At 31.0% G+C, this 27,016-nt stretch overlaps 1 protein-coding gene across 2 annotated transcripts in view; it reads left to right on the plus strand.

Moving 5' to 3' along the window:
- Positions 1 to 9,454: 9,454 nt before the first annotated feature.
- Positions 9,455 to 27,016, plus strand: part of LOC133646965 (receptor-type tyrosine-protein phosphatase zeta-like) — a 146,266-nt gene continuing 128,704 nt past the window's right edge. For both annotated transcript variants that reach the window (XM_062042946.1, XM_062042948.1), the window contains exon 1: positions 9,455 to 9,669. In XM_062042946.1, coding sequence (XP_061898930.1) covers positions 9,609 to 9,669 — 61 coding nt within the window. In that variant the 5' untranslated portion in view covers positions 9,455 to 9,608. The remainder of the gene's footprint in view (positions 9,670 to 27,016) is intronic.

Raw genomic sequence — 27,016 nt, forward strand, 5'->3', positions numbered from 1 at the left:
AATACAACACGTATACAAGGATAGAGTAGATAATACAACATGTATACAAGGATAGAGTAGATAATACAACATGTATACAAGGATAGAGTAGATAATACAACATGTATACAAGGATAGAGTAGATAATACAACATGTATAAAAGTGTTTAGGTATTTGAAATACTTATACAGATGAAAAACATGTCAATATCAAACAAACATGTGGGGGGTGTTAATGTTCTCTGTGACCTCATTACCTCAATCCATGTATTGTCGTGTGTGTGTGTGTGTGTGTGTGTGTGTGTGTGTGTGTGTGTGTGTGTGTGTGTGTGTGTGTGTGTGTGTGTGTGTGTGTGTGTGTGTGTGAGGAAGGGATTATTGTCCAGGAAAGTGTTTTTATCCTCTTTTAATCGACAATATTTACAATATGTAAAATCTTTTTTAACTCATTATTCAAATGTCAATTCATTGTATAAAATAATATATTGCTTTATTGAATAAAATACAATGTTGTTCATGGCATTAAATAAAATGATGTTTTATTGAATAAAATAACATGTTTTTTTTTAGGGAATTAAATAAAATGATGTTTTATTGAATAAAGTAAAATGTCTTTATTTTATTGAATAAAAGAAAATGTTGTTTTATTGAATAACTTTTTTTAATTCATTAAATAAAATCAAATTTAGGTTGTTTTTTCCCCCCAATAAAGTCAATTGTATTTAATTGAACATCATACAATGTTAATTTATTTTACAAAATAAAATGCCGTTTTATTAAACAAAGTTTAAATATTGTTTCATTGAATATTTTTTTATTTTATTGAATAAAAAGAAATAAAAATATTGTTTTATTGATTGTTTTATATTTAATTAAATAAAATGAAATTGTGTTTTTTTAATAAAATAAAGTATTTTTTAATGGATATAATAAAATTGAATATAATACAAAGTAATTTTATTAAATAAAACAAAACAATATTTGATTCAATAATCTAAAATGTCGTTTTACTAAATAAAGTAAACAATTAATTTCATTGAATACAAAGTGCTATTTTATTGAATAATGCAAAATTATGTTGTATTGAATAAAATAAAATGTCATTTCATTAAATATAATAAAAGTCATAATATTGAATAAAATAAAATGTAATTTTATTGACTAAAATAAGAATATTGTTTTATTGAATACAATTAAACGGAGTTAAACTGAATACAATTAAATGTAATTTTATTGAATATAGTAAATTTTGTTTTATTTTCTGAAATGAATTAATTATACTAAATAAAATAAATTGACATTTTATTTAGTATAATAAAATATTATTTTATGTAAGAGAATAAAAAGTAGTTGACATTTTTTTAGATTCATTGAATAAATCATTTTTGTTCATTGAATTAAAAAAATAGGTTTTTTTCTCAATAAAGTCAATTGTATTTAATTGAACATCGTAAAATGTTATTTTATTATAAATGTATTATTCATAAAAGGCCGTTTTATTAAACAAAATACAAAATATTATTTCATTTAATATTTTTTTATTGTATGGAATATAAAGAAATGCTGTTTTAGTGAAGGAAATAAAAAGTATGTTTTTTAAATTTAAATTAATTGAGTATAATAAAATGTTATTTTATTGAATATAATACAAAATAATTTTATAAAATAAAATAAACGTTATTTTATTTTATAATAATTATAATTAAAATAAATAAATATAAATATACTGTATATATATATTATATTATTTGTATATTATATATAATATAATAAATATATTATATTTCATTGTTACTTAATTAAATTAAATAAAATGACATTTTATTTAGTATAATAAAATATTATTTTATGTAAGAGAATAAAATGTAATTAAAAAAATGTCGTTTTTTTGAATAAATGTAATTATTGTTTATAATGAATAAAATATAAAGTTTATTAATTTAGTAAAAGTTTCATTTTATTGAACATAATACAATTTTATTCTCTTTCATTGAATAAAACGTTTATTTTTTATTTAATAAAATACATCTGTTATTTTATTGTATTTAACAAAATAAAATATTGTATTGAATAAAATAAAATGTTGTTTTGTGGAATAAAATAAAATGACCATCCTATTGAAGATATAAATTTAAAAAAATGTTTTCAAGTGAATGCGTGAAGTGCAATGTTGTTGTGCGACACACAAAGTGCGAGTGTGTGTCGCCAACATCAGAATAAAAGCACACAAACACAAAGTCGGCATTCTTATCTGATTTGTTGTGTTTGTTCCTTCAATGTGTGTCACTCTGTGCCCAAGTAACTTCATCACCCGGGCGGAGCCTCAACTTTCTTTTCACAGGTGGGCCAAAAGCAACGGCACCTGGCCAGGTAACAACACAACACACCTGGTCAATACCTGTCAGATGTACACACAAGTGTGAAATGAATACACAACAGTGAGTCATTTCAGGAGACACAAACTTGAATAATGAATGTAATATTTGGTGTGGTGTACCAGGAGTAGTACCATTGGCGTTGTTAGGCCTATTTTAGGGGGGCTCAAGACCCCCTAAAAGGTTCTTAAGCCCCCCTAAATAATTTGGTGTTAAAAAAAAAAAAAAATCTTTTTTTTTTTTTTTTACAAATACATGCCGACAAATTCATTATAAAGTGGCCCGAATATGACTTTAAATAAATAATCATATAACCTGTCATTATTCACTCGGTTTCCCCTCACTTCATAGTGTAAGATAGAGAGCCCCTTTAGTGCGTCGGTATCCAATCCATTCCACTTGTTCATATAGAAAATGCCCACATCACTCAAAAACCAGTCCGCATTTTCTCTGCGACCTTGCTTGCGGTCCTGCAGGTGTACGAAGCACATCAGCACACATGCAGAACAAGAACCTTGTGTCTGCAATTGTAAATAATTTAGTTTTTAAGTTTTGTGTTTCTTGTAGAATCTATATAAAGTAATATACATTAGCCTATTGTTAAAATAATGAAAAAAACATCATTAAATATATTTGTTTTATTGTATTGTTACATTCATAGCTGTTGTATTATTATAGGATGGCTTGCTAAACATTTCATAGGATTTTCAGAGGGAGGAAAAACCAATACATTTAATATAAAATGTAAAATGAATAAATACAGAAAAAGAAAAAGAGAAAAAATGGTTATATATATACATATATATATATATATATATATATATATATATATATATATATATATATATATATATATATATATATATATATATATATATATATATATATATATATATATATATATATATATATATATATATATATATATATATATATATATATATATATATATATATATATATATATATATATATATATATATATATATATATATATATATATATATATATATATATATATATATATATATATATATTATATATAAGCCAAATTATCCCGATCCAGATATTACTTTAATTCAAGTAATAAAGTAATATTTCCAGGGCTTGAATTTACAACCATTTTAGTCCCATATGTGCCCAAAATGTAATCTGTGCAACTTCAAAATATTTGGGAACAAACAATTATTGTATTGTGAGCGAAAGTGGTGGCATTATCCTCTATGTTGTGAATGAATAACATAGAGGCTAATGCCATGACTTTCATTGTGTTTCAGTGTATCTTGAAGGATCATGCAAGTCATTGTTTCTTGTTGATGCTGTAAACAAAATGTCACTGTGCAAACCCATGTTTGTTGTTGTACTGAACACAGATTGAAAATAAACCCACTGAAATAATAATAATAATAACAATGATTAATTTCTAAGTCTTTGTTAGCCGTTTGTGAAGTTTTGTGCTCGTGCGTTGTGTTCGCTCGCATCCTGTGCATCTCCTGGGGGCTAAGCCCCCCCTGTCCTTAAAAGCTAGTGACGCCCCTGAGTAGTACACTTACCACACTTTGAACATCCCTGTTCAATCTTCTAAAAAAAAAAGTTGTTTTTGTACTTTGTGTGAGAATATAATAGTACAGTTGCGTCAGGGCGTCCTGGGGTCGCCGTGGTTACGGCGCTGCAGTGCTGCTCATGCGTGATCAAGTGGGCGGGGCTTGGGGGGGAGAAAAGGCCTCAGAGAGTTTTTGAAAAAATGAGCGAGACGATGACCACATCTTCTCCTTTTGCCCCCCACCCCACCCCACCCTTGTGAACCTTCATGCTAACAAGTGCAAAGCTGCTTTTCGCATAAATTACTGATAATCCTGCCTAAATTATGCAAATGTATGCGCTGCCTTCTAGAAGGCGCAATTTTATTGTCTGCTCCAAAGATACTCCAACTATTTTAGTATACTCTAAACTTTACACCACTTCAATCATCACTACTTATTACACTACTCATACCTACATCACTTATATACATACTTAAAATACTTATATACATACTTATATACTTAATAACAATACTTATATACATGATAATAATACCTATAGTCATACTTACATTACTTATATATATAACAACATTACTTATAAACATAATAACATTACTTACATACATAATAATATTACTTATATACATAATAACATTACTTATATACATGATAATAATACTTATAGTCATACTTACATTACTTATATACAACAACATTACTTATAAACATAGTAACATTACTTACATACATAATTATATTGCTTTTATACATAATAACATTACTTATATACATAATAACATTACTTATATACATAATAACATTACTTATATATATAATAACAACACTTAAAAACATGATAACATTATTTATTTATGTCCATAAATACATTACTTATATACATAGTAACATTACTTATGTCCATACATACATTACTTACATACATTATAACGATACTTATAAACATAATAACATTACTTATATACATAATAACATTACGTATGTCCATACATACATTACTTGCAGAAATAATAATATTACTTATAGTCATACTTACATTACTTATATATATAATAACATTATTATATACATAATAACGTTACTTATGTCCATATGTAAATTACTTATAAATATGATAACATTGCTTGTATACATAATAACATTACTTAGATACATAATAACATTACTTATGTCCATACATACATTACTTATGTACATAATAACATTACTTATACACATAATAACAATACTCATATTCATACTTACATTGCTTATATACATAATAACAATACTCAAATTCATACTTACATTACTTATATACATACTTTTATACATAATAACATTACTTATGTCCATACATACATTACTTATATACATAATAACATTACTTATTAACATAACATCATTACTTATATACATAATAACATTTCTTATGTTCATATGTACATTACTTATGTACATAATAGCATTACTTATATACATAATAACAATACTCATATTCATACTTACATTACTTATATACATAATAACAATACTTATAGTCATACTTACATTACTTATATACATACTTATATACATAATAACAACACTTAGAGTCATACTTACATTAATTATATACATAATAAAAATACTTATATACATGATAACAATATTCATACTTACATACTTACATAAATACATGCTTATATTACTTATATACATAATATCAATACTTAAAAACCTAACATTACTTATATACATAATAACAATACTTATAAATATAATAAATCTACTTCTGTCCATACATAAATTACTTATATACATAATAGCAATACCTATATTCATACTTACATTACTTATATACATGATAACAATACTTATAGTTATACTCACATTACCTATGTACATAATGACAATACTTATAAACATAATAACAATACTCCTATTCATACATACATTATTTATAAACATAATAACAATACTTATATTCATACGAATATTACTTATATACATAATGTCAATACTCATATACATACTTACATGACTTATGTTCATACTTACATTACTTATGTACATACTTATATTACTTATATACATATCAACAATACTTATATTCATACTTACATTACTAATATACATAATAATAATAATACTTATATACATACTTATATTACTTACAATATATACATAATAAGAATACTCATATTCATACTTAAATTACTTATATACACACAATAACATTACTTATATACATAATAACAATACTTAAAAACATAATAACATTACTCATATTCACACTTACGTTTTTTATATATGTACTTACATTACTTATAAACATAATAATAATACTTATATTCATTTGAACATTACTTATATACATAATATCAATACTCATACTTATGTTCATACTTACTTATATACATATTTATATTACTTATATACATATTGACAATACTTATATTCATACTTACATTACTAATATACATAATAACAATACTTATATACATATTTATATTACTTATATACATAATAACAATACTCATATTCATACTTACATTCATACTTACAATAACATTACTTATATATATAATACCAATACTTATAAACATTATACATTACTCATATTCATATTTGTGTTTCTTATATACATACTCACATTACTTATATACATAATAACCATACTCATATTACTAATAGTAATAGCGATACTCGTACTCATATTTACATTACTTATCTTCATACGCAACATACATTACTTATGTACATACCTACATCACTTATATACATAGTAACAATACTCATATTCAAACTTATACAACTTATATACATTATAACTATATTTATATACGTAGTAACAATACTCATATTCATACGTACATTACTTATATACATACTTATATTACTTAATTACATTATAACAATACTCATATTCAAACATACATTACTTATATACATACTTATATGCATAATAACAACTTTCATATTTATACTGACATAATTGATCTACATAATAACAATAATTATATTCATACTTACAATACATATATTTATAATAACAATACTTATATTCATACTTACATTACTTATATTAATACTCACACTACTTATATTTATACTTACATTACTTATATTCATACTTACATTACTTATTTTCATACTCACACTGCTTATATTTATACTTAAATTACGTATATTCATACTAACACTACTTATATTTATACTTACATTACTTATATTCATACTAACATTGCTTATATTCGTACTAACATTGCAGCTATTAAAACCTCAATGAATGACTTACTTATATCAAATGTATTACTGACTTACTTACTTACTTCCAAATTATTACTTACTTATTTAATAAATATTATTTACTGAAATGATTACTTATTTAAAAGTATTACTTACTTCAAAATGATCACTTAAGTACTTGTTTAAAAACAAAAACCTTTATAATTATTACTCACTTATTTTAAAAAAAAAAATTCCTTCAAAACTATTACTTACTTATTTATTTTAAAATTGTACCTATTATTTATTATTATTAGTTATTTAAAAATAATTACATCTTTACAGTGATTACTTGCTTCAAAATGATTACTAACTTACTGTACTTATATCACATTTATTACTGTTCTTACCTCGTAATGTGTACTTACTTCAAAATGATTAAAATATTAATTACTTTAAAAAAAAACAACCCTACTTTTTAAAAAATAGTATTTACTTTTAAAATGTTTCTATTTCAAAATGATTACTTATTTAGAATAGTTACTTATTTAAAAAGTAATTACCTACTTCAAAACGGTGACTTTTTGATGTAAAATATTACTTACTTCAAAATTATTACTTACCTTTTTAAAATATTTATTATTTCAAAATTATTACTTATTTACAATAAATTACGTATTTAAAAATTATAACTTATTTAAAAAATATTACTTACTTATTTTAAAGTATTTATTACTTCAAAAATGATTACTTATTTAAACATTATTACTTACTTATTTGAAAATATTTATCACTTCAAAAATGATGACCTATTTAAAAATAATTACATATTTAAAAAGGAATAATTATTTTAAAAGTATTACTTACTTATTCAAAAATATGTATTACTTCAAAAAGTATTACTTATCAAAAAATAATGACATATTTAAAAAGTATTATTTAAAAATATTTATTACTTCAAAAATGATACGTTTTTAAAAAAATAATTAAGTATTTAAAAATGATTACTTATTTAAACATTATTTGTTACTTATTTCAAAATATTTATTACTTCAAAAAGTATTGCTTATTTAAAAATAATTACATATTTAAAAAGTATTAGTTATTTAAAAATTATTACTTGCTTATTCAAAAATGATTACTTATTTATTTAAAAATATTTATTACTTAAAAAATGATTAACTTTATCAAGATAATTACGTATTTAAAAATGATTACTTATTTAAACATTACTAGTTACTTATTTAAAAATTGTCATTACTTCACAAGGTATTACTTATTTTTAAATAATTACATATTTAAAAATGTTTACTTATTTAAAAAATATGACTTTCTTATTTAAAAACATTTATTACTTCAAAAATGAGTACTTATTTAAAAATAATTACGTATTTAGAAAGTATTACTTATTTTAAAAATATTACTTACTCATTTAAAAATATTTAATACTTCAAAATTATTACGTATTTAAAAATAACTACTTATTTCAAAATGATAACGTACTTCAAAAGTATTGCTTATTTAAAAAGATGTATTTCTTCAAAGAGTATTACTTATTTAAAAATGATTACTTACTTCAAAATTATTACTTACCTGCTTATTCAAAAATATTTATTATTTAAAAAATGATTACTTATTTAAAAATGACTTACTTTCCTATTTACTAATACTTACTTCGAAATGATTACTTATTTGAAAAGTATTACTTACAAAATAATTATTACTTACTTATTTAAAAATATTTGTTTTACTTCAAAATGGTTAATTATTTAAAAAGTATATATAATATATAAATATAATTCACTTCACTTAATTATTTAAAAAACGACTACTTACAATTACTTACTTTCCATATTTAAAAATAATACTATTATTTGCTTACTTATTTAAAATAATGATTACTTATTTAAAAATGATGACTTACTTGCTTATTTAAAAATATTTATTATTTCAAAAATGATTACTTATTTAAAATTATTTGAAAAGTATACTTACTAAATAATTATTACTTATTTAAAATTATTTATTACTTCAAAATGATGAATAATTTAAAAATAATTACTTAAAATTACTTACTCTCTATTATTTAAAAATAATACGTACTTCAAAACTATTATTTATTTAAAATAATTAATTATATAAAAATATGACTTCCAAATGATTACCTAAAAATAAAAATGTTACTTTTTTCAAAATGATGACTTATTAAAAGTAGTTAAAAATGTAATCTATTACAATGAGTTGTTCGTGTAATCTCTGGGAAAAAAAACTGAAAGTATGTTGTGTGTGTGCGCGCCTGCGCGTGAGTGTGCCGCGTGCGCGCGCGTGTAGGTGCGTGCGCGAGTGGGCGGCGTCAGTGTGCGCGAGTGAGACGGAGGTTCGGTCCAGACGAGCAGGAGGTCGCGCGAGGATCCACGCGTGCACGAACCCCGCCGAGCACAACTCTGATGGATGTTTGAGCGCGCGCACGTCGGGACCTGCTCCGGTTTTGGCCGAGTTCGAATCCCTTCCCGCTCACGAGCATGCACGGCGGGACCTGCGGGCCGCTTCTGGCCACGCTGTGCCTCCTCATCGTGGACCGAGGTGAGTCCAGCTGATACACCTCCAAGTGCTCCTGGTCCTAGTTCTGGTCCTGGTTCTGATATGCTTCCAAGTGCTCCTGGTCCTAGTTCGGGTCCTAGTATTAATATGCTTCCAAGTGTTCCTGGTGCTAGTTCTGGTCCTGGTTCTGATATGCTTCCAAGTGCACCTGGTCCTAGTTCGGGTCCTAGTATTAATATGCTTCCAAGTGTTCCTGGTGCTAGTTCTGGTCCTGGTTCTGATATGCTTTCAAGTGCTCCTGGTCCTAGTTCTGGTTCTTATGTTTCCAAGTGCTCCTGGTCCTAGTTCTGGTTCTTATGTTTCCAAGTGCTCCTGGTCCTAGTTCTGGTTCTTATGTTTCCAAGTGCTCCTGGTCCTAGTTCTGGTTCTTATGTTTCCCAGTGCTCCTGGTCCTAGTTCTGGTTCTTATGTTTCCAAGTGCTCCTGGTCCTAGTTCTGGTTCTGATATGCTTCCAAGTGCTCCTGGTCCTAGTTCTGGTTCTTATGTTTCCAAGTGCTCCTGGTCCTAGTTCTGGTTCTTATGTTTCCAAGTGCTCCTGGTCCTAGTTCGGGTTCTTATGTTTCCAAGTGCTCCTGGTCCTAGTTCTGGTTCTTATGTTTTCAAGTGTTCCTGGTCCTAGTTCTGGTTCTTATGTTTTCAAGTGTTCCTGGTCCTAGTTCTGGTTCTGATATGCTTCCAAGTGCTCCTGGTCCTAGTTCTGGTTCTTATGTTTCCAAGTGCTCCTGGTCCTAGTTCTGGTTCTTATGTTTCCAAGTGCTCCTGGTCCTAGTTCTGGTTCTTATGTTTCCCAGTGCTCCTGGTCCTAGTTCTGGTTCTTATGTTTCCAAGTGCTCCTGGTCCTAGTTCTGGTTCTGATATGCTTCCAAGTGCTCCTGGTCCTAGTTCTGGTTCTTATGTTTCCAAGTGCTCCTGGTCCTAGTTCTGGTTCTTATGTTTCCAAGTGCTCCTGGTCCTAGTTCTGGTTCTTATGTTTCCAAGTGCTCCTGGTCCTAGTTCTGGTTCTTATGTTTTCAAGTGTTCCTGGTCCTAGTTCTGGTTCTTATGTTTTCAAGTGTTCCTGGTCCTAGTTCTGGTTCTGATATGCTTCCAAGTGCTCCTGGTCCTAGTTCTGGTTCTTATGTTTCCAAGTGCTCCTGGTCCTAGTTCTGGTTCTTATGTTTCCAAGGGCTCCTGGTCTTAGTTCTGGTTCTTATGTTTCCAAGTGCTCCTGGTCATAGTTCTGGTTCTTATGTTTCCAAGTGCTCCTGGTCCTAGTTCTGGTTCTTATGTTTCCAAGTGCTCCTGGTCCTAGTTCTGGTTCTTATGTTTCCAAGTGCTCCTGGTCCTAGTTCTGGTTCTTATGTTTCCAAGTGCTCCTGGTCCTAGTTCTGGTTCTGATATGCTTCCAAGTGCTCCTGGTCCTAATTCTGGTTCTTATGTTTCCAAGTGCTCCTGGTCCTAGTTCTGGTTCTTATGTTTTCAAGTGTTCCTGGTCCTAGTTCTGGTTCTGATATGCTTCCAAGTGCTCCTGGTCCTAGTTCTGGTTCTTATGTTTCCAAGTGCTCCTGGTCCTAGTTCTGGTTCTTATGTTTTCAAGTGTTCCTGGCCCTAGTTCTGGTTCTGATATGCTTCCAAGTGCTCCTGGTCCTAGTTCTGGTTCTGATACGCTTTCAAGTGCTCCTGGTCCTAGTTCTGGTTCTGATACGCTTCCAAGTGCTTTTAGTCTTAGTTCTGGTTCTGTTATGCTTTCAAGTGCTTCTGGTCCTAGTTCTGGTTCTGATACGCTTCCAAGTGCTTCTGATCGTAGTTCTGGTTCTGATACACTTCCAAGTGCTCCTAGTCCTAGTTCTGGTTTTGATACGCTTCCATGTTCTCCTCGTTCTGGTTCTGGTCTTAGTTTTGGTTCTGACACGCATCCAAGTGCTTCTGGTCCTAGTTCTGGTTCTGATGCGCTTCCAAGTGCTTCTGATCCTAGTTCTGATTCAGATACGCTTCCAAGTGCTTCTGGTCCTAGTTCTGGTTCTGATATGCTTCCAAGTGGTTCTGGTCCTAGGTCTGGTTCTGCTTTGCTTCCAAGTGTTCCTGGTCCTAGTTCTGGTTCTGTTATGCTTTTAAGTGCTTCTGGCCCTAGTTCTGGTTCTGATATGCTTCCAAGTGGTTCTGGTCTTAGGTCTGGTTCTGCTTTGCTTCCAAGTGTTCCTGGTCCTAGTTCTGGTTCTGTTATGCTTTTAAGTGCTTCTGGCCCTAGTTCTGGTTCTGATATGCTTCCAAGTGCTCCTGGTTCTAGTTCTGGTTCTGTTACGCTTTTAAGTGCTTCTGGCCCTAGTTCTGGTTCTGATACGCTACCAAGTGCTTCCAGTCCTAGTTCTGGTTCTGATACGCTTCCAAGTGCTTCTGATCCTAGTTCTGGTTCTGAAATGCTTCCAAGTGCTTCTGGTTCTGGTTTTGATACGCTTCCAAGTGCTTCTGGTCCTAGTGCTGGTTCTGATACGCTTCCAAGTGCTTTTAGTCTTAGTTCTGGTTCTTTTACGCTTTCAAGTGCTTCTGATCCTAGTTCTGGTTCTGATACGCTTCCAAGTGTTTCTGGTCCTGGTTCTGGTTCTAAGACGCTTCCAAGTGCTTCTGGTCCTGGTTCTCCTTAAATGTTCTGCTCCGCCTCTAACTGATCCTAGTCTTCTTTGAAGAGGTTATGCTCCACTTCTAGTCACTATGCTACACCTGAAGGTTCTGGTCCACTTCTAAATGATTGTGCTACGCTTAAAGGGAACTGCACTTTTTTTTATGTTGTTTATGATGTTTTTCCCGGTTTATTTGGGTAAGTACTCCATTTATGTCTTTGGCTCCAAGTTCCATATTTAAGTGTCAAAATTGCTTTCATCCCCTCTCCCGGCTTCCGTCTGCTCCAACATCTCACTCTTCCTCCGTGCTCGCTTCTATAAGCAGCAGGTCATCCTCAGTATATTCAGCTTCAAAAAGATAAGGTTGTGAATCCTCATTTGTCCAAAAATAGTCGTCTTAGTTAGTTGTTACCAAGTCTGCCATGATTAGAACACACTCGCGTTTGTTTACGGAAGTAGAAACACACATTTGTTGTCAGAAGTCAGGTTGTAGATATTACATATTGTTATGAAGGTGTCTGTTACTACATTATATGTATGTACTTGCAGTGTGTATATTGTAAATATTACATATTGTTATGAAGATGTCTGTTACTACATTATATGTATGTACTTGCAGTGTGTATATTGTACATATTACATATTGTTATGAAGGTGTCTGTTACTACATTATATATATATATACACTTGCAGTGTGTATATAAAACATATTACATATTGTTATGAAGGTGTCTGTTACTACATAATGTAGTAACAGACTCCTTCATACCAATATGTACAATATACACACTGCCAGTATATATATAATGTAGTAACAGGCACCTTCATAACAATATGTTGTATAATGTAGTAACAGACACCTTCATAACAATATGTAATATGTACAATAATATACACACTGCAAGTATATATGTATTGCAGTAACAGACACCTTCATAACAATATGTAATATGTTTTATATACACACTGCAAGTATATACAGTATATATATAATGTGGTAACAGACACCTTCATACCAATATGTACAATATACACACTGCCAGTATATATATAATGTAGTAACAGACACCTTCATAACAATATGTAATATGTATAATATACACACTGCAAGTACATACATACAGTATAATGTAGTATATACTTGCATTGTGTATATTGTACATATTGGTATGAAGGTGTCTGTCACTACATTATATATATACTTACAGTGTGTATATTGTACATATTATATGTTGTTATGAAGGTGTCTGTTACTACATTATATATATATATACTTGCAGTGTGTATATTGTACATATTACATATTGTTATGAAGGTGTCTGTTACCACATTATATATATACTTGCAGTGTGTATATTGTACATATTACATATTGTCATGAAGGTGTCTATTACTACATTTTATATATGTATATACTTGCAGTGTGTATATTGTAAATATTACATATTGTTATGAAGGTGTCTATTTCTACATTATATATATACTTGCAGTTTGTATATAAAACATATTACATATTGTTATCAAGGTGTCTGTTACTACATTATATATATATATACTTGCAGTGTGTTTATTGTACATATTGGTATGAAGGTGTCTGTTACTACATTATATATATATATTTGCAGTGTGTCTATAAAACATTACATATTGTTATGAAGATGTCTGTTACTACGTTATATATATACTTGCAGTGTGTATATTGTACATATTACATATTATTATGAAGGTGTTTGTAACTATATTATATATATACTTGCAGTGTGTATATTGTACATATTACATATTGTTATGAAGGTGTTTGTAACTATATTATATATATACTTGCAGTGTGTATATTGTACATATTACATATTGTTATGAAGGTGTCTGTTACTGCGTTGTATATATACTTGCAGTCACTGTGTATACAAAACGTTGATGGAGGGTTTTAAAGTTGTTTCAGAGACTTTGAAGGCTACAATGATGACTCTCATTAGCTGTGTCTTGCAAACATGTTTTTAATCATCTTTAAAATCCTAAAAATAAAAAAGACATGTTTGTTCTTGTCTCTTATAATGATTGTGAACAATAAGCAACATTCCAAAAAAACTGCAGTTCCCCTTTACTATGGTACATTTTTAGTCTACTTCATACTATGGTACATTTTTAGTCTACTTTATACTATGGTACATTTTTAGTCTACTTTATACTATGGTACATTTTTAGTCTACTTTATACTATGGTACATTTTTAGTCTACTTTATACTATGGTACATTTTTAGTCTACTTTACACTATGGTACATTTTTAGTCTACTTTATACTATGGTACATTTTTAGTCTACTTTACACTATGGTACATTTTTAGTCTACTTTATACTATGGTACATTTTTAGTCTACTTTACACTATGGTACATTTTTAGTCTACTTTATACTATGGTACATTTTTAGTCTACTTTATACTATGGTACATTTTTAGTCTACTTTATACTATGGTACATTTTTAGTCTACTTTATACTATGGTACATTTTTAGTCTACTTTACACTATGGTACATTTTTAGTCTACTTTATACTATGGTACATTTTTAGTCTACTTTATACTATGGTACATGTTTAGTCTACTTTATACTATGGTACATTTTTAGTCTACTTTATACTATGGTACATTTTTAGTCTACTTTATACTATGGTACATTTTTAGTCTACTTTATACTATGGTACATTTTTAGTCTACTTTATACTATGGTACATTTTTAGTCTACTTTATACTATGGTACATTTTTAGTCTACTTTATACTATGGTACATTTTTAGTCTACTTTATACTATGGTACATTTTTAGTCTACTTTATACTATGGTACATTTTTAGTCTACTTTATACTATGGTACATTTTTAGTCTACTTTACACTATGGTACATTTTTAGTCTACTTTATACTATGGTACATTTTTAGTCTACTTTATACTATGGTACATTTTTAGTCTACTTTATACTATGGTACATTTTTAGTCTACTTTATACTATGGTACATTTTTAGTCTACTTTATACTATGGTACATTTTTAGTCTACTTTATACCTTTGGTTTTCGCCCTCTTTTTGTGCCCTTGTGTGCATTATCCTTTCCATCCTTATCCTTTCCATCCTTTGTAACTGAGCTACATGTGTGGAACAATTTCCCTTGTGGATCGTTAAAGTTTGTCTAAGTCTAAGTCCAAGTCTAAGTGGTTCTGGTCCACTTCTAAATTGTTCTACAGGGGAGTTCATGCTCGGAGGGACAATGGTCATTTTATTAGGTACACCATCTAATGATATTACATTAAGTGGTCACTTTATTAGGTACACCATCTAATGATATTAATACAATAAGTGGACACTTTATTAGGTACACCATCTAATGATATCTCAATTGATGGACACTTTATTAGGTACACCATCTAATGATATTACATTAAGTGGTCACTTTATTAGGTACACAATCTAATGATATCTCAATTGATGGACACTTTATTAGGTACACCATCTAATGATATCTCAATTGATGGACACTTTATTAGGTACACCATCTAATGATATTACATTAAGTGGTCACTTTATTAGGTACACAATCTAATGATATCTCAATTGATGGACACTTTATTAGGTACACCATCTAATGATATCTCAATTGATGGACACTTTATTAGGTACACCATCTAATGATATTACATTAAGTGGTCACTTTATTAGGTACACAATCTAATTATATCACAATAGATGGACACTTTATTAGGTACACCATCTAATGATATTACAATAAGTGGACACTTTATTAGGTACACAATCTAATGATATTACAATAAGTGGACACTTTATTAGGTACACAATCTAATGATATTACAATAAGTGGACACTTTATTAGGTACTGCATCTAGTGATATTACAATAAGTGGTCACTTTATTAGGTACACCATCAAATGAGATTAATACAATAAGTGGTCACTTTATTAGGTACACCCTCCAATGATATCAATTCAATAAGTGGACACTTTATTAAGTACACCATCTAATGATATTACATTAAGTGGTCACTTTATTAGGTACACAATCTAATTATATCACCATAGATGGACACTTTATTAGGTACACCATCTAAAGATATTACAATAAGTGGACACTTTATTAGGTACACAATTTAATGATATTACAATAATGGGACACTTTATTAGGTACACCATCTAGTGATATCACAATAAGTGGTCGCTTTATTAGGCACACCATCTAATGATATTATACATTAGGTGGACACCATCTAGTAATATTAATACAATAAATCGACACTTCATTAGGTACACCTTCTAAAAATATGAATACAATAAGTGGACACTTTATTAGGTACACCATCTAATAATATTAATAAAATAGGTGGACACTTTTTTAGGTACACCATCTAATATTATGAATATAATAAGTGGACACTTTATTAGGTACACCATCTAATGATATTAATACAATAAGTGGACACTTTATTAGGTACACCATCTAATAATATTAATAAAATAGGTGGACACTTTATTAGGTACACCATCTACTGATATTAATACAATAGGTGGACACTTTATTAGGTACACCGTCTAATGATTTTATTACAATAGGTGGACACTTTATTAGGTACACCATCTGATTATGTCAATACAAAAAGTGGACACTTTATTAGGTACACCATCTAATAATATTAATACAATAGGTGGACACTTTATTTGGTACACCATCTAATGATTTTAGTACAATAAGTGGACACTTTATTAGATACACCATCTAATGATTTTATTACAATAGGTGGACACTTTATTAGGTACACCTTCTAATGATATTATTACAATAGGTGGACACTTTATTAGGTACACCATCTAATGATTTTATTACAATGGGTGGACACTTTATTAGGTACACCATCTAATATTATTATTACAATAGGTGGACACTTTATTAGGTACACCATTTAATAATATTAACAAAATAGGTGGACACTTTATTAGGTACACCACCTAATGATTTTAATACAATAGGTGGACACTTTATTAGGTACACCATCTAAAGATATTACAATAAGTGGACACTTTATTAGGTACTCCATCTAGTGATATTATTACAGTAGGGTGACACTTTATTAGGTACACCATCTAATAATATTATTACAATAGGCGGACACTTTATTAGGTACACCATTTAATAATATTAATAAAATAGGTGGACACTTTATTAGGTACACCATCTAATGATTGTATTACAATGGGTGGACACTTTATCATGTACACCATCTAATAATATTAATACAATAGGTGAACATTTCACCTTTACACGGGTAAAGACATGACTGGATGCTGGCTGAGGCTGAGCCAATCAGAGGGCACGATACTGAACAGTCCTTGGTCTTCAGTCACCAAGTGGCCAACACTACTGTATCATTAACATTTATAATCAATTTACACATTTTCAAGCTTCAACATGCTTAACGCGCGGCAAACAAAAACTAGAATATGCGTCAAAATCTGAAATATATCCAACATAAACAACTGTCAATTAAGCACCAATTTCTAAGCGCGACGAGACAATGGCCGACTTTGTGTGTTAATAAACATAGAGTATATCGATATGAATATACAGTATATGTATGAATAAATATTGAGTATATGTATATACACACACACATATATACATATATATATATATATATATATATATATATATATATATATATATATATATATATATATATATATATATATATATATATATATATATATATATATGTTCTGCATTTGACAAATATTAATAGGATTGTCTTGGTAAAGGTTGTGTGCTCGTATAAAATCACTAATGTTGACTAGCGCCCCCTGCAGGCTGCAGAAGGGGTGAATAGGGATCAGAAGGTGTGTGTGTGCTCCTCAGACGTTGTCAGATGTGCTTGGCTGGCTCTCCTTTTTTTAAGAAGGAAAAAAAAGAGGGAGAGAATTTGGCAAAGAGGCTTTTTTTTTTTTTTTTTTTTTGGTTTTGTTTTTTTATTCTGGAGATGTGAAGCCTTTTGTTGGCGAGCCAGTTTGGATGTGCTGGAGGCTTCGCTACCCGCAGAAAGATCTCCTCCTCCTCCTCTTTCACGTCCAGTGAAGCTTTGGGGCACGGAGGAGGTGGCAGGCTGGCACGGAAGAAGGAGGAGCAGGAGAATGTTCCATCTGGCCTCAAAGAGATACCTCAAAAAGATGTTTAAGTTCAGATGACGCCTCAAAGATGGAGGCTTGACACATATGGCTGTCAAGCACCTTGCACCAATCTACTACAGCTGGATAATACACCAAACATTATCTTTTGTTGTCTATTAATCAATGAATACATCATTTGTCCCCAAGAGGTGCTAATGTGTACTTTAGACACACAGTATACACTAAGTGTGCACTTGTCCAATGTAATAGATGTCATGTACAATGTCACAATAAGGAGTTGGACAGCAGGAAACAAATGTTAACAACACTAGCATAGCTATGCGAGCTACATGCTAACATGACATTTTAACATCATGCTAGGTTAACAACACTAGCATAGCCATGTGAGCTACATGTTAACATGACGTTTTATCACCATGCTAGGTTAGCATAGCCATGTGAGCTACATGTTAACATGATGTTTTATCACCATGCTAGGTTAGCAACACTAGCATAGCCATCAGAGCTATATGCTAACATGACATTTTAACATCATGCTAGGTTAACAACACTAGCATAGCCATGTGAGCTACATGTTAACATGACGTTTTATCACCATGCTAGGTTAGCAACACTAGCATAGCCATCAGAGCTATATGCTAACATGACATTTTAACATCATGCTAGGTTAACACCACTAGCATAGCCATGTGAGCTACATGTTAACATGACGTTTTATCACCATGCTAGGTTAGCAACACTAGCATAGCCATCAAAGCTACATGCTAACATGACATTTTAACATCATCATGCTAGGTTAACAACACTAGCGTAGCTATGTTAGCTTCATGTTAACATGACATTTTACATCATGCTAGGTTAGCAACACTAGCATAGCTATGTTAGCTTCATGTCAACATGACATTTTAACATCATGCTAGGTTAGCAACACTAGCATAGCTATGTTAGCTTCATGTTAACATGACATTTTATCACCATGCTAGGTTAGCAACACAAGCATAGCCATATGAGCTAAAATGCTGACAATACATTTTTACATCATGCTAGGTTAGCAACACTAGCATAGCCATATGAGCTAAATGCTGACAATATATTTTTACACCATGTTAGGTTAGCAACACTAGCATAACTATATTAGCTTCATGCTAACATTGCATTTTACTATCATGCTAGGTTGGCGACATTAGCATAGCTATGTGCGCTACATGCTAACATTACATTTTTACATCATATTTGGTTGGCAACACTAGCATAGCTATATTAGCTTCATGCTAACATTGCATTTTACTATCATGCTAGGTTGGCGATATTAGCATAGCAATGTGAGCTACATGCTAACATTACATTTTAACATCATGCTAGGTTAGCAACACTAGCATAACTATATTAGCTTCATGCTAACAATATATTTTATTATCATGTTAGGTTAGCAACCTAACATGAGCTATGTGAGCTACATGCTACCTTTACATTTTAACATCACGCTAGGTTAGCTACATGCTAACTATACAGTAATTAGCAGAGGTGTACTAGTACTAGTAATTAGTAGCAGTGTACCAGTACTTCTGTTACTAGTAATTAGTAGTGGTGTACTAGTACTATAGTAATTAGTAGCGGTGTACCAGTACTTCTGTTACTAGTAATTAGTAGTGGTGTACTAGTACTATAGTAATTAGTAGCGGTGTACCAGTACTTCTGTTACTAGTAATTAGTAGCGGTGTACCAGTACTTCTGTTACTAATAATTAGTAGTGGTGTACTAGTACTATAGTAATTAGTAGCGGTGTACCAGTACTACTAGTACTAGTAATTAGTAGTGGTGTGCTTGTACTATAGTAATTAGTAGCTACTAGTAATGAGTAAGATTGTACCAGTACTATAATAATTAGTAGCCGTGTACCAGTAGTACTAGTACTAGTCATTAGTAGTGGTTTACTAGTACTATAGTAATTAGTAACAGTGTGCCAGTACTACTAGTAATAGTAAATAGTAGTGGTGTACTAGTAATATAGTAATTAGTAGCTACTAGTAATGAGTAGTATTGTACTAGTACTATAGTAATTAGTAGCAGTGTACCAGTACTACTAGTACTAGTAATGAGTAGTGGTGTACTATTACTATATTATTTAGTAGCAGTGTACCAGTACTTCTGGTACTTGTAATTAGTAGGGGTGTACTAGTACTATGGTAATTAGTAGCAGTGTACCAGTACTAATAGTACTAGTAATTAGTAGTGTGTACTAGTACTATAGTAGTTGGTAGCTACTAGAATTGAGTAAGATTGTACTAGTACTATAATAATTAGTAGTAGTGTACCAGTACTTCTGGTACAAGTAATTAGTAGTGGTGTACTATCAATATAGTAATTAGTAGCAGTGTACCAGTACTACTAGTACTAGTAGTTAGTAGCGGTGCACTATTACTATAGTAATTAGTAGCAGTGTACCAGTACTACTATTACTGGTAATGACTAGTATCGTACTATTACTATAGTAATTAGTAGCAGTGTACCAGTACTACTAGTACTAGTAATTAGTAGCGGTGTACTATTACTATAGTAATTAGTAGCAGTGTACCAGTACTACTAGTACTGGTAATGACTAGTATTGTATTATTACTATAGTAATTAATAGCAGTGTACCAGTACTACTAGTAATGGTAATTAGTAACAGTGTACTATTACTATAGTAGTTAGTAGCAGTGTGTGAGTACTACTAGTACTTGGTAGTGGTGTACTAGTACGTTTGTAAATAGTACCTACTAGTAATGAGTAAGATTGTACTAGTACTATAGTAATTAGTAGCAGTGTACCAGTACTACTAGTACTAGTAATTAGTAGTGGTGTACTAGTACTTTAATAATTAGTAGCAGTGTACCAGTACTACTAGTACTTGGTAGTGGTGTACTAGTACTTTTGTAAATAGTACCTACTAGTAATGAGTAAGATTGTACCAGTACTATAATAATTAGTAGCAGTGTACCAGTACTACTAGTACTAGTAATTAGTAGTGGTGTACTAATACTATAGTAATTAGTAGCTACTAGTAATGAGTAAGATTGTACTAGTATTATAGTAATTAGTAGCTACTAGTAATGAGTAGTATTGTACTAGTACTATAGTAATTAGTAGCAGTGTACCAGTACTACTAGTACTAATAATTAGTAGTGGTGTACTATTACTATAGTAATTAGTAGCAGTGTAACAGTACTACTAGTACTAGTAATTAGAAGTGGTGTACTAGTACTATGATAATTAGTAGCTACTAGTAATGAGTAAGATTATACCAGTATTATAGTAATTAGTGGCAGTGTACCAGTACTTCTGGTACTAGTAATTAGTAGTGGTGTACTAGTACTATTGTAATTAGTAGGTACTAGTAACAAGTTGTATTGTACTAGTAATATAATAATTAGTAGCAGTGTACCAGGACTACTAGTACTAGTAATTAGTAGTGATGTACTAGTACTATAGTTATTAGTAGCTACTAGAAATGAGTAAGATTGTACTAGTACTATAGTAATTAGTACCAGTGCACCATTACTACTAGTACTAGTAATTAGTAGTGATGTACTAGTACTATAGTAATTAGTAGCTACTAGAAATGAGTAAGATTGTACTAGTACTATAGTAATTAGTAGCATTGTACCAGTAGTACGAGTACTAGTAATTAGTAGTGGTGTACTAGTACTATTGTAATTAGTAGGTACTAGTAACAAGTTGTATGGTATTAGTAACATAATAATTAGTAGCAGTGTACCAGGACTACTAGTACTAGTAATTAGTAGTGGTGTACTATTACTATAGTAATTAGTAGCAGTGCACCAGTACTACTAGTACTAGTAATTAGTAGTGGTGTACTATTACTATAGTAATTAGTAGCAGTGTACCAGTACTACTAGTACTAGTAATTAGAAGTGGTGTACTAGTACTATGATAATTAGTAGCTACTAGTAATGAGTAAGATTATACCAGTATTATAGTAATTAGTGGCAGTGTACCAGTACTTCTGGTACTAGTAATTAGTAGTGGTGTACTATTACTACAGTAATTAATAGCAGTGTACCAGTACTACTAGTACTAGTAATTAGTAGTGGTGTACTAGTACTATTGTAATTAGTAGCAGTGTACCAGTACTACTAGTACTAGTAATTAGTAGTGGTGTACTAGTACTATTGTAATTAGTAGGTACTAGTAACACGTTGTATTGTACTAGTAATATAATAATTAGTAGCAGTGTACCAGGACTACTAGTACTAGTAATTAGTAGTGATGTACTAGTACTATAGTTATTAGTAGCTACTAGAAATGAGTAAGATTGTACTAGTACTATAGTCATTAGTAGCATTGTACCAGTAGTACGAGTACTAGTAATTAGTAGTGGTGTACTAGTACTATTGTAATTAGTAGCTACTAGTAACAAGTTGTATTGTATTAGTAACATAATAATTAGTAGCAGTGTACCAGGACTACTAGTACTAGTAATTAGTAGTGGTGTACTATTACTATAGTAATTAGTAGCAGTGCACCAGTACTACTAGTACTAGTAATTAGTAGTGATGTACTAGTACTATAGTTATTAGTAGCTACTAGAAATGAGTAAGATTGTACCGGTACTATAGTAATTAGTAGCAGTGCACCAGTACTACTAGTACTAGTAATTAGTAGTGATGTACTAGTACTATAGTTATTAGTAGCTACTAGAAATGAGTAAGATTGTACTAGTACTATAGTAATTAGTAGCATTGTACCAGTACTACTAGTACTAATAATTAGTAGTGGTGTACTAGTACTATTGTAATTAGTAGCTACTAGTAATGAGTAGTACAGTACTAGTACTATAGTACTTAGTAGTGGTGTACTAGTAGTAGTAATTATACATCTTCTTAATAATTCAAACCTTTTATTTAGACAAAATACAAGACCTGGTACACTCCTGGTTACCATGACGATGAGAGTGATGAAAGTGCACGCTAAAGATGCTAACGTGGCTAATTGAGTTCTTCCAACACGCTAACAAGGCAGTCAGGGTCAGAGGTCACCACGGCGCCCCCTGCTGGCACGGAGGGTGTGATCCTTCAAATGTTGTCCTTTTTATCCCAAGAAGAAAAGGAATCTTTTCAGGGATAAGACGAATGTTCACACGTCCATTTCTTCCTTCCTGGAACTTTTCCTTTTCTTTCTTCCGCCTCGTCTTCATGTTGTCCCACATTTGTGGCCCCTTCCTCCCTCCAGACCCCCCCAGACCCTTCTTTTTTAATCCTGGTTTGTGTCCCGTCTGAGCGATGAGAGCTTTTTTTGCTGGTGTCCGTCTGGCCCTTTGCCAGCAGCCTCCTCATTGGCTGCTGTAATTGATGACAGGGGGGACCCTGGGGGGGCCTTAAGGGGCTTGGAGGGGGCGCGGGGGTCCCTCCTTCTCTCAGCAGAGAACAAGGGGAGCCCCCCCCCACGTCCCCCCGTGGAGAAGCTGGTGGAGAGTCATCCTCCACTTGTCTTCCTCCATGAAGGATGCTCCTTGAAAAAGGACTGTGGCGATTGGTGGTCTGCTGGAAGTTTCCGTAAAAGTCTTGACACCACGTTCACGTTTTAGCCACCGGTCTGATCCTTTTAACCGGATTTAAAGTACTCGTATAATGGAAAAACTAGACATTTTGATCTGTGCCTCGAACCTCAGGCCGATCAAAGCCGGCATGATTCTAAGATGGCGCCAAGTATCCAAAATCCATGATTTTTTAGGTTTAAACATACAATATTAGCTTAAAAGCTAGCATAAAACATTAGCATGCCCAAATTAGCATGCTAATATAACAGACGTTATCATGCTTCCAAGATGGCGCCCATGCATCAAAATTCATGATTTATAGGGTTAAACACACAAAATTAGCTAGAAATAGCTAGCATAAAACGTTAGCATGCTAAGATTAGCATGATGACATAGGACAAGTTAGCGAACAGCTAAGATAGCGCCAAGTAATAAAATGCACTATTTTTTAGGTGTAAACATACACAATTAGCTAAAAAGCTAGCATAAAATGTTAGCATGCTAAGAGTAGCATGATGACATAGGACAAGTTAAGGACAGCTAAGATAGCGCCAAGTAATAAAATGCACTATTTTTAGGTTTAAACACACAAAATTAGCTAGAAAGCTAGCATAAAACATTAGCATGCTAAGATTAGCATGACAACAAAGGACAAGTTAGCGAACATCTAAGATAGCGCCAAGTAATAAAATTCATGATTTTTAGGTTTGAACACATAAAATTAGCTATAAAACTAGCATAAAATGTTAGCATGCTAAGATTAGCATGATGACATAGGACAAGTAAGTGAACATCTAAGATAGCGCCAAGTAATAAAATGCAATATTTTTAGGTGTAAACATACAAAATTTGCTAAAAAGCTAGCATAAAACGTTAGCATACTAAGATTAGCAATAACAGAAGTTATCATACTTCCAAGATGGCGCCCATGCATCAAAATCCATGATTTTTAGGTTTAAACACACAATATTAGCTACAAAGCTAGCATAAAACGTTAACATGCTAAGATTAGCATGACGACATAGGACAAGTTAGCGAACATCTAAGATAGCGCCAAGTAATAAAATGCAATATTTTTAGGTGTAAACATACAAAATTAGCTAAAAAGCTAGCATAAAACGTTAGCATACTAAGATTAGCAATAACAGAAGTTATCATACTTCCAAGATGGCGCCCATGCATCAAAATTCATGATTTTTAGGTTTGAACACATAAAATTAGCTACAAAACTAGCATAAAATGTTAGCATGCTAAGATTAGCATGATGACATAGGACAAGTTAGCAAACAGCTAAGATAGTGCCAAGTAATAAAATGCACTATTTTTAGGAATAAACACACAAAATTAGCTAAAAAAGCTAGCATAAAAAACTTTAGCATACTAAGATTAGCAATAACAGAAGTTATCATACTTTTAAGATGGCGCCCATGCATCAAAATTCATGATTTTTAGGTTCAAACACACAAAATGAGCTACAAAGCTAGCATAAAATGTTAGCATGCTAAGATTAGCATGATGACATAGGACAAGTTAGCGAACAGCTAATATTGTGCCAAGTAATAAAATGCACTATTTATAGGCGTAAACATACACAATTAGCTAAAAATCTAGCATAAAACGTTAGCATACTAAGATTAGCAATAACAGAAGTTATCATACTTCCAAGATGGCGCCAAGTATAAAAAATCCATGATTTTTTTAGGTTTAAAGATACAAAATTAGCTGATAAAACATAAAATATTAGCATGCCCAAATTAGCATGCTAGTATAACAGACGTTGTCATACTTCCAAGATGGCGCCCATGCATCAAAATTCATGATTTTTAGGTTTAAACACACAAAATTAGCTATAAAGCTAGCATAAAACGTTAGCATGCTAAGATTAGCATGACGACATAGGACAAGTTAGTGAACATCTAAGATAGTGCCAAGTAATAAAATGCACTATTTTTAGGTGTAAACATACAAAATTAGCTAAAAAGCTAGCATAAAACGTTAGCATACTAAGATTAGCAATAACACAAGTTATCATACTTCCAAGATGGCGCCCATGCATCAAAATTCATGATTTTTAGGTTTGAACATATAAAATTAGCTATAAAACTAGCATAAAATGTTAGCATGCTAAGATTAGCATGATGACATAGGACAAGTTAGCAAACAGCTAAAATAGTGCCAAGTAATAAAATGCACTATTTTTAGGCGTAAACATACAAAATTAGCTAAAAATCTAGCATAAAACGTTAGCATACTAAGATTAGCAATAACAGAAGTTATCATACTTCCAAGATGGCGCCAAGTATAAAAAATCCCTGATTTTTTTAGGTTTAAACATACAAAATTAGCTGATAAAACATAAAACCTTAGCATGCCCAAATTAGCATGCTAGTATAACAGACGTTGTCATACTTCCAAGATGGCGCCCATGCATCAAAATTCATGATTTTTAGGTATAAACACACAAAATTAGCTATAAAGCTAGCATAAAACGTTAGCATGCTAAGATTAGCATGCCGACATAGGACAAGTTAGCGAACATCTAAGATAGTGCCAAGTAATAAAATGCACTATTTTTAGGTGTAAACATACAAAATTAGCTAAAAAGCTAGCATAAAACGTTAGCATACTAAGATGAGCAATAACAGAAGTTATCATACTTCCAAGATGGCGCCCATGCATCAAAATGCATGATTTTTAGGTTTGAACACATAAAATTACCTATAAAACTAGCATAAAATGTTAGCATGCTAAGATTAGCATAATGACATAGGACAAGTTAGCAAACAGCTAAGATAGTGCCAAGTAATAAAATGCACTATTTTTAGGCGTAAACATACACAATTAGCTAAAAATCTAGCATAAAACGTTAGCATACTAAGATTAGCAATAACAGAAGTTATCATACTTCCAAGATGGCGCCATGTATAAAAAATCCCTGATTTTTTTAGGTTTAAACATACAAAATTAGCTGATAAAACATAAAACCTTAGCATGCCCAAATTAGCATGCTAGTA

Source organism: Entelurus aequoreus, linkage group LG03 (genome assembly GCF_033978785.1).
Source record: "Entelurus aequoreus isolate RoL-2023_Sb linkage group LG03, RoL_Eaeq_v1.1, whole genome shotgun sequence".
Taxonomy (NCBI): Eukaryota; Metazoa; Chordata; class Actinopteri; order Syngnathiformes; family Syngnathidae; genus Entelurus; species Entelurus aequoreus.